Below are 13,777 nucleotides of genomic sequence, written 5' to 3'. Positions count from 1 at the left end.
CTAACCCTTTTCCAGGGAGATAGACCAGGGGTAGGCAAACTACTACCTGTAGGCCAAATCCAGCCTCCACCTGTTTTTGTGAAGCCACATTCATTTATTTAGGTAGTGCTCTTGGCTTCTCTGTGCTAAAACGGCAGAGTTGAGTAGTTGTGACAGAGACAGTATATGGTCCACAAAGCCCTATTACTCTCTGGCCCCTTTCAGAAAAAGTTTGTGGATCCCTGAGAAACACTATTCACAAAAGGAAGGAGAAACTATCATGTTCTCAAATTCTCAATTTGAAGCCCCTCTGGGCTTCCTTCCTTTTAACATTTATATTAAAGAATAGGAAGGGGTTGGGGAGGGTAGAAACTTCCCTTTAGAGCTTAAAATGAAGTTAGAAACTCAATCATTCAATACAGTGATATTATAGAGTGCCTACAACATGCGAGAGGCACTGATCCTGATGCTAGAATTTAGCAATGAAAAAAGCCAGACAAAATCCCTGCCTGGTGGAGCCTTCCTTTTGGTGGGCAAAGCTCAGATCCCATGCCACTACTGACCATTGTTTCAGCCCCTGGGGAAGTAAAGAAAAGGGACAAGGCTCTCCCCACTCCTAACCTATACTGCCCTGCACATCGTCCCTCCCCTGTGTCCATGCAGACACATCCCACTTTCTGCCCCTATAACTTCAGTGAATCCCTCCAGTGTGGGGCTTCCAGACTGCTCATAGAGAAAGTCCAGCAGAGGGCTGGAAACAGTGGGTGAAATGAAGTCCTCTCATCATTGTTGTGGGTAGAGAATGAAAACAGGAAAACCCCTTTAGGTCCTTGCTGTCCTGACTATTTCATTGCAATAACAAAAAATCCAAGCAAGGTCTAGTCCAATGATAAGAGTCAGGAATTTCAGTTGACTCCACTACTGCAATGCAGGCTAACAGCTGCCTTCATCCCGGGAAAAGGTCCAGGGAACTCAACTTTTACAAATTCTGTTTAGTGGCTGCAGACTGCCCAAGGGACTCTTTGCCAGCGGCTTCACAAAGTGCCTGTTCTGAGGATGACTAGGGCTGAACTGTCTATACTTAAGAAAAATAATCCATGGTTTTAGTGTAAAACTGTTTCTGAAGCCAGGGGCACTTTAAAGGATAGAGACTCTCAGACCTGACTGGAACTTATGAATAGTCTTATCATGAAACCAATCATCCCAAGAACCAAATTGAGACGAAGGGAGAGGGCAGGGCAAAACCATTAAAAGAATGAGGAAGGGGACAAAGCCGTTGGAGAAAAACAGGATACTCTAAAAACTGGTTAGGGGCTTCCCCTGCCAATGCAGGGGACACCGGTTTGAGCCCTGGTCCGGGAAGATCCCACATGCCGCGGAGCAACTAAATCCGTGCACCAGAACTACTGAGCCCACATGCCACAACTACTGAAACCCGAGCGCTTAGAGCCCGTGCTCCACAACAAGAGAAACCACGGCAATGAGAAGCACACACACTGCAATGAAGAGTAGCCCCTGCTCACCACAACTAGAGAAAGCCCCGAGCGTAGCAACGAAGACCCAGTGCAGCCAAAAAAAAAAAAAAAAAAAAACTTGTTAGAATCAATAGGCCCAGGATGGTGGAAGACTTCCAGTAGACCTTAAGCCTCATTATACACTCATTGTAATACATTAGCATATGCTAAATGACATACCCACAGGCACCGTGACAGTTCCCAGGCTGACCATAAAAGGCCAGAAAGAGGGAAGTGGCCCAATTCCTGGAAATCCTCACCCCCTTCCCCAAAATATTGCAATAGAATATTCCTCCCACTTGTGATCGTATAAAATCACTCAGCCCATAAAAACTAACCACCCGCACACCCTGAGGCCACTCTCGCTTTCTGAGACAGGTCGGCATTCTGCCTAAGGAATGTGTATCTCGCTAAATAAACTTGCTTTCCCTTTACTTTGTCTCACTCTTGAATTCTTTTCTTTGCGAAGCCAAGCACCCTCACTTGGCAGTCTGTCCCAGGGGCCTGCACTTCCCAGGGAGTGATATTTCTCTCTCTTGCATCAAAATGTTGATCACTGCCAGATTGTATTCTACTAAATTTTAATTAAGACTCAAGAAGTGCAATTTAATAAATGTTCTTTTCTTTCTTTCTTTATACATATATATATATCTTTATGCATATTTAATATGGCAGGGTTGCAAGCCCAGGTCCAGTTTCCTGCATTATAGTTATGCCAGTTCCCATGATGCAGAGGGCAGCACCAGGAGCTCAACAGCAATTTCCATCCTGGGCTAGGCCCTCACTGCATGGAGGAAAAGAAGGCTGCTGCTAGGAACACCTAGCACGGAGATAGCCCTGCTTCCCCTGGGGCAACTGGAAGCAGAACAAAGAGGAATCAATCAGAAGCCATTCTGAGGGTGAATTATTTAGAATTCAGGATGCAGTAGCTATCTCCACTGACCCTCACAAAATTGCTGGTCTCAAAATACCCTTCTCTGTTGGGGCTGTGGACAAAAAAATGTGGCCTGCCATTTCAGTAAACAACGAATGTTACTCACCATCAAGCCATCAGCCACTGCGCAGCCTCAGCCTGATGGTGTGCCCTGAGGGGCTTCAGGATGGAGAAAAATAGGATACTGACCCTAGGTAGTTAAGACGGTATCAAAGGAATGATTTCAATGAGCCCAGACTCTTGCATCTTCCCATACAGAGAAAAGCACTAAAATCATTACCTTGAGATGCCTGTCTTTTTGTGATTAGCAATAATCTTTTGATGTTGGACTATCTGTTTTTTCCCCCGGCAAAAACTTCTACATATCCTGGCTCCTCCATTACCTCTTTGGAACAATTCCTCAGAACTATCTGAGAGGCTGCCTTCCCAGGCTACAGTCCTCAGTAAGGTCCTAAAATACAACATAATTCACAACTTCTAGGTTGCACTTTTTTTTTTTTTTTTCAGTCGACAGGGCCCTTGGCTCTGCCTAGACCCTCTGCAGGCCTCTCCTCTTGGATTCATTCAGTAAGAGGCACAAGTTCTGAAACCAAGCAGTACACTCTGGGGCTCCCGGGCACAAAAGTCTTTCCCTGTCCCCTGTTTCTTGTTTGTAGGAAATACACTTTAGTCAGCCTCCATGACCTTCCCTGAGTTCCAAAGAGCAGGTTTAAACAGTTGCTAATCAGGGAAGGGAGGGGATCCAGAGACAAGGGAGGAGCAGTGAGGAAACAATAGTGTAGCCTAGGGGCAGGGTCCTGGCTCCTCCTCAAGGGACACACATAACAATATCTCTGAGCTCTTCTACAGCATTAAAACCCACACCAAATGGAAGATGCTAACTACCTGTCGAAGCGCTCTTCATTCCAGAGAGAAGGTCACAGTTCGATAACCTTGAGAACCGCAGAAGCCATCACCAGACCACCAGACTCCAGATGATCTCTGGGTTGAAGGGATGCAGGCCCCACATGCGCCCTGATCCTTATCAGCAACCCTTCCCCTCACAACCCACCCACCCACCCAGGCTGGGAACACACAGTTTTGAGAGCATTAACCCGCTGTGGCCCCCCTTTCTCGGCAAAGCAATAAAGCTATTCTTTTCTACTTCACCCAAAACTCTGAGACTCAATGTGGTGACGGTGCACAGAGTTCGGGTTTTGGCATCAGTTCCGGCAGAGCTGAACTGGCTCATCCTGTCTGCAGAGACAACCAAGTGACACAGAAGCAAATTCCTAGTACCTACAGTGCTGCATATAAGCAAGGGGCCACCCCAGTGTTACCACTCCTGTCATTCATATTCTTTCCCATGAACTCAGATGCCGCTACACAATCAAACATCTTCCCCACGGGCTCCAGTGTCCTTGAGCCTCTGCTCTATTCCTGCAGAAGATACCACGGGAATGCTTGCTAGCTTCAAGGACAAATAAGTTATTTCTCATTTCCTGCCCTCAATTCTGTATTTTTTTAAAAAATAAATCATGCCACTTACCTCTTGACTCAATTTTTGCTTTTTTTCCAAATATTCTGCTTTTTCTCTTTCCATTTGCTCCTCTACTTCTTGAATATATCGTTTTTGCAATTCTAGTTCTTTCTTCTCTGAGTTAACTTTGGTATAAATCTCATTGATGTAAACAGTGATAGTGGCTTTTTCTTTCATCGCATGGTTGAGTGACAGGACAAAATTTTCATAACGCCTCGCTAGTTCCTCTTGCTGTTCACTAGGAGAAAAAGAATCGTTCTTGGCATGAAAAGGATGGCTTTCCAGGAAGAAATTTAAAGTCGGCTTGATGAGATGAACCACCATAAAGAGGGAAATTTAACGAATACTTATTTCAGAGTTGAATTTGTGATTGTCTGAAGTTGGTTGCGATGAAGGACAGAAGGAAACACAAGTGTCAACCTTGTAACTCTTTATCACTGCAAAAGTGTCTCGTGGTCCTGCCTCACCCCACCCATTCTCACACACCAGGTAGTAACTATGGGATATTTTAGTTTAAAACATACAATGATTCAAAACCAGTTTTGAACAGGTGAATGGAATCTGGCCGGACAAATGGTTTGATACGTAGCATTGCCATAGCTACCTTATCATCCTGAGATATGCAGTTTAAGCCAAGGAAAGCTAAACATCCCACCACTCTTCTAGCCACCTTCTGATGCCATTGCCCTGCAGAGAAGGCCCAGGAGAAGAAAGCTAACCCTCCTCTGATGGAAAGGAGTTGGCGAGGAGGGATCTGAGTCTGTCTTCACTGCTCAGAGGGTGTTTGAAATCTAATTTGAACCCACTTATCTTCTCACAGCTGTAGCCAAATCTGAGTTCAAGAGGAGACATTAACCTCACATATCCATTGCTGGCCACACCCACCTTAAGACTGTGAGAAACATCTATCCCAGGGCTAACAATAAAAGATTTGGAGGAAGGACAATTGGTGACATTTCTCTATTTTCCTTTTTTCAAAGCTCCTGCAATGTAATGACTTTTTTCTTTTTCTAATCTCCAAGGCTAAACACTCTAGTTCAGGCGGACTGTGTGAAAGGCTCAGGAAAGTGGAAACAGGTTGTTGGTAAGTTTATTTTCCAGAAGTCAACTCTACCACAGAAAGGCAATTAAGAGAAGCTCAGGCTACATGGGGCCAGATAATGGGTGCCTTGTAGGTTTAGTAGAGGAAGGCTTCTAAGAATGAAGCAAACTAAGGATTGAGTGGCCTTAATGAAGCAAAGCAAAACAAAACAAGTCAAATCAATACACCTGACTAGGTGTATTGTGCTGGGTTGGGAAAGCTCTCAGAAACGGAATGTAGGACCCAAGGAAATCCCCATCCCCAGTTTCTAAGGACTGTGTCCAGTTTTTGAAGAGTGTCCAGGAGAGGATCACTTGTCAGAGAGTGTGGGCACCTTGATATACATCTTTCTTTGAAAAATGGATGCAATAAGTGATTGTAGCTTGATGATGCTAGCTCATCAGGCAACCCACATTATGTTCATTTGTAATTTGACTTTCCATAAAGATTTCTCTAGAGCAGTGATTCTCAAAGTGTGGTCAGGACCAGCAGCAACAGCAGCATCTAGGAACTTGTTAGAAATTCAAATTCTTACCCCCATTCCCCAGACCTACTAAATCAGAAATCTGGGGTGGAGGTCCCAGTAATTTAACAAGAGTTCCAGGTGATTCTGATGTACACTCAAGTTTAAGAATCACTGGTCTACAGGGGTGTGATGGTGCTGGTCAGTTGATATGAGTATTCCAGCCTGGATGTTATCTTCCTTGTTATTAGTTTAGAAATTGATAGTCTAGTTGTGATCGTGGCTAGCATGCACCATGCACAAATCTGCACGTGAATCCCTAAGAGGAGTTAGAGTACGCAGTCTTTCTCAAACTTACGTGGTCATGAACTTTCTTTTTCATGGAGCATCTCCCAGAATAGGTGTTCTGAGGACCTACTTTGGGAACCTGTCCCTGGGCCTTGAGGTCCCCACCTAACTCCTGATGCTTTGATACCTTGTGCACCAAGCAACCTTCTGATTCTTTTAGCTTCCCAAGAAGATTTTTTCACTATGATGAGGGCTCTTTGAGTATTTCTTACTCCAACAAACTGAAAGTCTGACATTTATACATTACTTTTGAGAATTTACTTGTAGTACTGAGTTATTCTTCAGGGTTTTATTGTTTTTTTTCTTTCAGAGTATCTCTTCTTCCGTGGGCTAAGACAAGATTTGTAATCTCCATTTTATAGATGGAGAAAAGCACTTCTTCCACAGAGGGGGAAGTGCTAACAACACAGCTGAGGAATAAAGAAAAGAAACTAACAGGTGTCAGCTCTCATTTAATTGAAGATAAAATCTAGGGCCAATCCCATTTTCAACCCTCCAGTAGATTATAACTGAATGTCTTTAAGGAACTAAGCTAGCTACAATATATCAGGTTTGATATTATATTTGCAACACAATACCCAGAAAAATTTCTTGCTTTGGTGGTTGAGGTTTGTAAACTTAATTTTACTAAAAATGAAATGAAAACCACTGTGTGTTTCTACCTTTGGAGGTGGGGTGCAAGGCACTGTGTGATTGACACAGAGTAGTTGCTGCTGGGAAGCTGAGTTCCCTCTTAAATTTTACAGGTCTCCTGGCTGTGGTGGTAGAAGAGTTTCTGCTCTCTTCCCAGCTCTCTGCAGCCATCGCACACCCCTCATCAGCCCAGTCATCTTCTATAAGTGATCTCCACCTCTTAACTTGCCCTGCACCAGTTCGGACCAGAGGACAATCCCTTAGGAAAGATTTCCCACTTTAGCCCCAGCCCCTGACTCCCTCAAATACTAAAAAAAAAAAAAAAAAAAACCCAACAAAAAAACCCCTGAAAAAACCTACCCCAGAGCTTTATTAATTTTTTTCAGATCAAGTATTTTCTTCTTCAGAAACTCTATTTCATCATTTATCTTCGTAATTTTCATGTGTAATTGATTTATCTCAACAAGATTTAATCTTCGGGCATCCCTGACACATTCTTAAAAGTAAGTGGAAGAAATGTTATTCAGTTACTTGAGAAACTGCACAATTGTAGATACTGACTTTTCAAATAATAAACAAATTATGTCTTTCTTTGAAATATTCTTCTAATTATGTTCCTGGATCAGACACCTCTTAATCATCCCTTTGGACCCTCTCAATCTTACCTATCAATTATTTCCCTTATTTCAGCTGCTGCTATGGTCGGTGACCAGCTTTCTATGAGCTCTGCACAATTTCAGGCGGTACAGTCTGATAGCACCTGATTCCTGACTGTCCTATCCACTTCTTACCTGTCTAGGACGTCCTTGTCACCTCTACCATGGGACTTCTTTAGACACTCACACCCCTCATGCATGTGTAACTGAAAGTTTGGGAGGTGTGGCAAGCATTGGACCAATCGTAGACAGGAGTCACTGCTTAGGTGTTCCTGAGAAGAGGTAACACTGTGTCTTGAGGGTGTATTCTCATACTCAACTACCTGCCGTCAGCGGCAGTCAACATCATATTGCACGCCATATTAGCTTTCCATTCTCCCTGCTTTGGTTCCTTATCCCACCCTCCTCCTCTTTGGATTGTATGTCCTAATAAAATAATAGTGCAAAAGCCATTGCTTCTGGCTGTGCTTTCAAGGGAACCCAGTGTGTTAAAGAACTAATTACTCATTAATAAATAACAAATCAGTGTAATCACATAAGACTTCAAAGGATTACCTCAGCGCTTGATAGATACATGGTTAAAATGCATGAATTTTTGAACACTGCTGTTTAGAAATGGATACTGGGCCGTCCATTTCTATGCAACGAATTCCCTAGAAACTGGCTGGTAGCTCCCCTGAGAGAGTTGGATCCTTTTTTTGGAGGCTACAGTTAAATTGCTCACTGTAGCAGGGCTTTTCAAACTTTATGTCTTGAATATGCATGTGTATCACCTGGGGATATTGTTGAAATACAGATTTTGATGTAGTAGGTCAGAGGTGGACCTAGAGATTCTGCATTTTGTAACAAGCTCCCAGGTGATGCTGATGCTACTGACCCAAGGACCATACTTCAAGCTGAGAAGCTTTAAAACACAAGGTCAATTAAATTTACTTGGCTAAGTATTCAGTGTGTATCAAGGACCTTACAAGCTAGCATGGTATTTCTTTTTCCTTCTAAAATATTTTTCCTGCTTATAAAAGTAACCCAATCTGGACAGTAAAAAAAAAAAAAAAAGGCAACCAAAGAAAATAAAATGAAAACATTCTTAATTCTGCCTTGAGCACAGATTAAGTCTTATTGTTTATCTGCATGTAGGAGTTTGTTGTATTTTCCCTGCCAAACTAGACTAACATTGTGCAAATTCTTTTATAACTAACTATGTCACTCAGGGTCTAATCGGGAGATAGAAATCTTATATTGAATAGGGAAATTTTAATATAAAGAATTATTAACTGTAGCAGAGAAGTAGAGTAATGAGGGAACGAATACTAAGAAAATAAAGAGAACTCTGAAGACTTTAGGAATACTAGGTACAAGGAGCAGCCCTACAGGGGCTGTAGGAAGCAGCACCTCCAGACCTGAGATCTAGACCTCATTGAAGAGGTCAGTGGCTCATTGGATGGCAAAGAAGTTCGTGAAATGTTCCGCTGGCAGAACTTACTAGAAATATGGCTTCTGGGGGCACTGGGGGGACTGGTCCACAGGGAATTGCTGTACTTCAGAACTCACTGCAAAACCACCTAAACGGTGCCAGGGTACCTGCCTCACAGGGAGCAATCTACCATGAAGCCACTCAGGGGATACTGGAGGGAGCTTCTGGGCACCAAGGACTGTTGCATGCCACTGGCAGAAGCTATCTGCACTGCAAGAGTCGGCCAAGCTGAGCACACTAGAACAGGAAGACAACCCCTTTTTCCTCCAGTAACCCTTCAGTGCTCTGTACTGACAAAGCTTAACATTGCACCAGCTGGCAAAAGGGGAAATTTACAGCACCCCAGCTCCCTTATGACAGAGCAGACAATGAACGTAGACTTGGGGCTGCAAGGGAACATCTACTTTAAAAATCTTTTTTTTTTTTTTTTAAATTTAGACAACTGTTTTAGGTTGGGCTCCCTGGAAAACAAATCTTAAAATTTGTGTGTAAAGCTCTGAGGAACATCTCCTCTGAGGACATAAGGGTTGGGCAAGGGTGGAGCGTTTAAATGATGATGAGCTGGAGCTGTGATGACACTTCAGAGTTATTCCACATGGAACGAGGGAGGCAGACCTTTGTACTCTCTTGGTGACCAATCACTGAATGTGAGCAGCAGTTGGGGAGGGAGTCTAACTTGAAGTGAAGCTTTTCTCTTTTGTCTAGGGCAATTCCTGTAGAGGAACTGAGCTGTGAGCCTCAGCCAACACTCCTGGCAGCTGGAAAAATAAACTTGGAGCCTGACCTTACACCAAATACAAAATTTAACTCAAAATGGATCAAAGACCTAAATGTCAGAGCTAAAACTATAAAACTCTTAGAAGAAAACATACGGGAAACCTTCATAATGTTGGATTTAGCCATAATTTCTTGGATATGACACAAAAAGCACAGACAACAAATGAAAATATAGATAAACTGGACTATGTCAAAATTAAAAACTTCTGTGCAACAAAAGTCATTATTAACAAGAATGATAAGGTAACCCATGGAATGGGAAAAAATACTTGCAAATCATATATCTGATAAGGGGTTAACATCCAGAATATATAAAGAATTCCCACAATGAAACAAACAACCTGATTAAAAGATGGGCAAATGGTCTGAACAGACATTCATCCAAAGAAGATATACCAATGGCCAATAAGCACATGAAAAACGCTCAACATCACTAATTATTAGGGAAGTGCAAACCACAATGAGATACCAATTCTTATCCATTAGGATGGCTGTTATTTAAAACAAAACAAAAACAGAAAATATCAAGTGCTGGCAAGAATGTAGAGAAATTGGAATGCTTGTGCATTGTGCAAGGGACGGTAAAATGGTGAAGCCACTGTGGAAAACAGTATGGGAGCTTCTCAAAAAATTAAACATAAAATTACTATATTACCATACAATCCAGCAATTCCCTTCTGCATTTATACCCAAAAGAATTGGAAGCAGAGCCTTGAATAGATATTTCCACACCCATGTTGTAATAGCATTATTATTTACTATTTCATTGTTATTATTATTATTTTGTAACAGCATTATTTACAACAGCCAAAAGGTGGAAACAATGCAAGGGTCCATTGATGGATGAATGGATAAACAAAACATGGTATATACATACAATGGAATATTGTTCAGCCTTAAAAGGAAAGGAAATTCTGGCACATGCTACAACATGGATTAACCCCAAAGACATGCCAGGTGAAATAAGCCAGTCACAAAAGGACCAATATTGTCTTTAGTCTATTTACAATAATTATATAAATTCAAGTCATATATATTATTTCCACTTAAAAAGTAAGGGAAACTTATTATGGATCTCACTATATTTGTGTTGTATACTCTTTCTGGCTATTTTTTGATATGAAACAACTATTAAACTCATCTTGTTACAAGTACTAGGCTCTATTTTCTTATAAGATAAACTAAATTTCTACAGTTGATAACCTCACAGTACCTTCGAATTCTCTGCTAACACTAGCGGGAAGAGTTTCCAGTAGAAAATATAGTCTGCTGAGTTCCATGCTTTCAATTTCCAGAAGATCAATTGTGGATTTTCTCACTTCTTCCTGAAAATGTAAATTACATAGTTAAAAAGTTAAGACATTAAAATAATAAGATTGATTTCCTAAACAAGGCCCTGTAAATGTTTTCAGAGATCAAAATTTGCTTTTCAGTAAGTACCTTTTGCCATTATTTTTATTTGGAATAGCAAGTGGGAAAAATAACTGTTCTTCAATGAGTTTTTAATGTGTCATTGTTAATTTATCTTTTAATTTCTGCTGATTTTCTTCTACTCAGAAATTATCTTTCGCTATGTGTGTGTGTCCCTTGTATGCAGTTTCAATAAATTTAAAAGGAAAGACTCCAACAAAAGGGTGACATTGAGAAAGGAAGCTTCTTGGGACTTCCCTGGTGATCCAGTGGTTAAGATACTGTGCTTCCAGTGCGGGTTTGATCCCCGGTCAGGGAACTAAGATCCCACATGCCAAGAGGCAAAAAAAAAAAAAAAAAAAAGAGAGAAGGAAAGGAAGCTACTTAATTTAAAAATGGAAAATGCCTAAAAAACTATGCTTAGGTATAAAAAGAACAGTGGTTTTCTTATACCTACCTAAAAATATCTCCCTGCCTATTTGTTTGGAGATATATATATATATATATATATATATATATATATATATGGGGCTAGTTTCAAAAAGGGAAAAACATTCAAAAATCTGCTAGTGGAAAGAACAGATAAATCACCTCTTAAATAAACGGTCATAATGGCTATAGTTACTTTATGACCTGAGAAACTGCCATTGTATTTTATGAATAATAAAAAAGCAGGTTGCATAATTGTATATTTAGTAAGACCACTTTTCTGTAAAAAATAAAATTCAATACAGGAATCATCTATATCCTGAAAGTAGTCAAGACATTCAACAAAGAGTCAATCGTGATTGTTTTAGGGTGGGATCATGTTGGTTTTTACATTCTTCCTTTTGCTTGTCTATTTTTTTCTAAATTTTCCAGAATAAAAACGCAATGCTTCTATAATAGTGAAAATGTGTTACTTTAAAAAATGGGAGGATTTATCTCTATTTAAGAGATTTCACAGCTCAGATATTAAATGGAGACATACTAGATACTTTAATAAGCCACAATAATTATTTTGAACACTTCAAATCCTGGAGAAAGACATAACTAAAAGAACGAAACAGAGGAAAGGGTTTCCACAGGACCACAGTGCAGTACAACACACACAAACTCTCAGTGTTTACATATATGTACTTAACTGGGATTATAAACTATAATTCTGTAGTATACCTACAGAACTATATATAATTACATAAAAATATAATTATAAATAAGATTAACTTTTCTCAGCAGTCTGTAGACTCAAGCTCATTAACTTTATAGCCATATTTCTACATTTTTAGATATTTGATAGGTAGTAGATTCTTATTCAATATTTTTAAATCAAATGAGGAGACATTGCCATTCTGAAACATCACTCAGGACCAGGGCCAAACAGAGACACTTTTGTGACACTTCAAGAGGAAATTCTTTAAATATTTCTTTGATGGGGCCAAGTTAGTATAACTGAAAGAGAACCTATTTCTTTTCACTGAAAATCACTGTGTGTCAGTGGAGTAGGTGCCAAATAATCTTTCACCAGTTTTGTGAGGAATTGCTTACAGAGACCTGAGAAAATTGGCACTATGCGTGCAGTTTATCCCAGAGGTTGTTTGCTGGTTTTAAGCAATGCTCACATATTGATGTCACAAGCATTTGCCCATGTGGCCCACCCCTTAACTGAGCTCTGTTATCAGCAGGGTCTCTTCTCTTGAGCCGTCTTGCCCTCATCCATAGCACAGGTCCTTAATTCAGTGCTCTGCATGGGAAATCGGGCACCAATCCACTACTGATCCATACTGGTGCAAATGCTTAGCAAACTGAGAGAAATTTTCATTCAGGGCAAATATTTTCCCTATTCATCTATTGAAGTATGTTGAACAGAGCTGGTGCTAAATTAAAGTTTGATGAAGAAATAAGTGAAAGATTGAAAAAGTAGCTCTTATAGATAATACAATACCAATTTCTTAACAGCAATAGCAACGTCCTTAAGAAAGGTCTTAGCTTCTTCATTGCATTTAAAGTAGTCACTTTGCAGTGATTGTTCTAAAAAAAAATTAGAAAATTAAGATCTCTTATTTATCTACCAAATCCTGTTTAACCTTTAAGATCCAACTCAAATGCTTAGCTGAAAATTACAACTTCTATCTTTGAATTTCTATAGTACATCATATGAATCTCTTTTGTACTTGTTATTTCTTATTTTACAGTGTACTAATTTAGGTATATACTTTATGTTTCTTGAGGACAAACTCCTCTTAAGATTCTATTTTTGTATCACTCATGGTAGAAAGAAGGAATCTGTATAGGACAAGACAAAAAAATCCACATATATTTATAAAAGGGATAAATATAACACGCCCATAGTGTAGGTTTAAGAATGTCTTCATATAAATTTGTATACGTATATCCTAAACGTAATATTTTACAAAACAACACTTACTTAATTCTTCAAAAATTCATTATGTCATTTTCACTTCCATGCCAATATTTTAATCATGGGATGAGAGTAAGTATTTGTAAAACTGGTAGGTGTGAGGTAGATAGAGTTTCTAACCCTTTTCATTCATTGACATATGAAAGATAGCGCCTTTTCTCTCACACACTGTAAGTTGAAATCACATGGGAAAAGAGGCTTGGAAAATGTTGGCAGGCAAAGGAAGACAAGATACATGCAGAATGGGAAGAAGGAAGGAAAAATAAAATATAAAAGGAAGAGGAGAGAGAACAGAGGAAGCTCTACTCACCTTGGCTCTGTCACCATTCCATTATACAGATTCTGTCTAAATGGATTCCAGGCCCGTATCCACATGTGTGGGATGAGTTTGATGTGTTTAATGTTTCACATGTATGTATAATCTAAGTTGATTCTTATAACTTCATGATGATTCCCATCTCAGAGGTGAGAAATCTAAGACTTTTGAGGTCATGTCATGTGCGCAAGGTCACAGAGCCCATCACTTATAAGAGGTCTGGATTCAGACACAAATGGTGTGACTCCAGAGTCCATGCCCTGAGTGGCCAT

General features: G+C 40.2%; 1 protein-coding gene across 1 annotated transcript in view; it reads right to left on the bottom strand.

The window, feature by feature from the left end:
• Window positions 1-13,777, bottom strand: part of CCDC175 (coiled-coil domain containing 175) — a gene marked incomplete at its 5' end in the record, with an annotated part of 74,351 nt that extends 60,574 nt beyond the window's left edge. Inside the window, 5 exons of the mRNA XM_079913567.1 lie at window positions 3,956-4,184; window positions 6,832-6,967; window positions 10,592-10,703; window positions 12,713-12,798; window positions 13,714-13,777. Coding sequence (XP_079769693.1) covers window positions 3,956-4,184; window positions 6,832-6,967; window positions 10,592-10,703; window positions 12,713-12,798; window positions 13,714-13,777 — 627 coding nt within the window. The remainder of the gene's footprint in view (window positions 1-3,955; window positions 4,185-6,831; window positions 6,968-10,591; window positions 10,704-12,712; window positions 12,799-13,713) is intronic.

The sequence above is a fragment of the Stenella coeruleoalba genome, assembly GCF_951394435.1.
Source record: "Stenella coeruleoalba genome assembly, chromosome: 2".
NCBI lineage: Eukaryota > Metazoa > Chordata > Mammalia > Artiodactyla > Delphinidae > Stenella > Stenella coeruleoalba.
The sequence above is the reverse complement of the archived record's forward strand: the minus strand, read 5'-3'. Positions and strand labels throughout refer to the sequence as shown.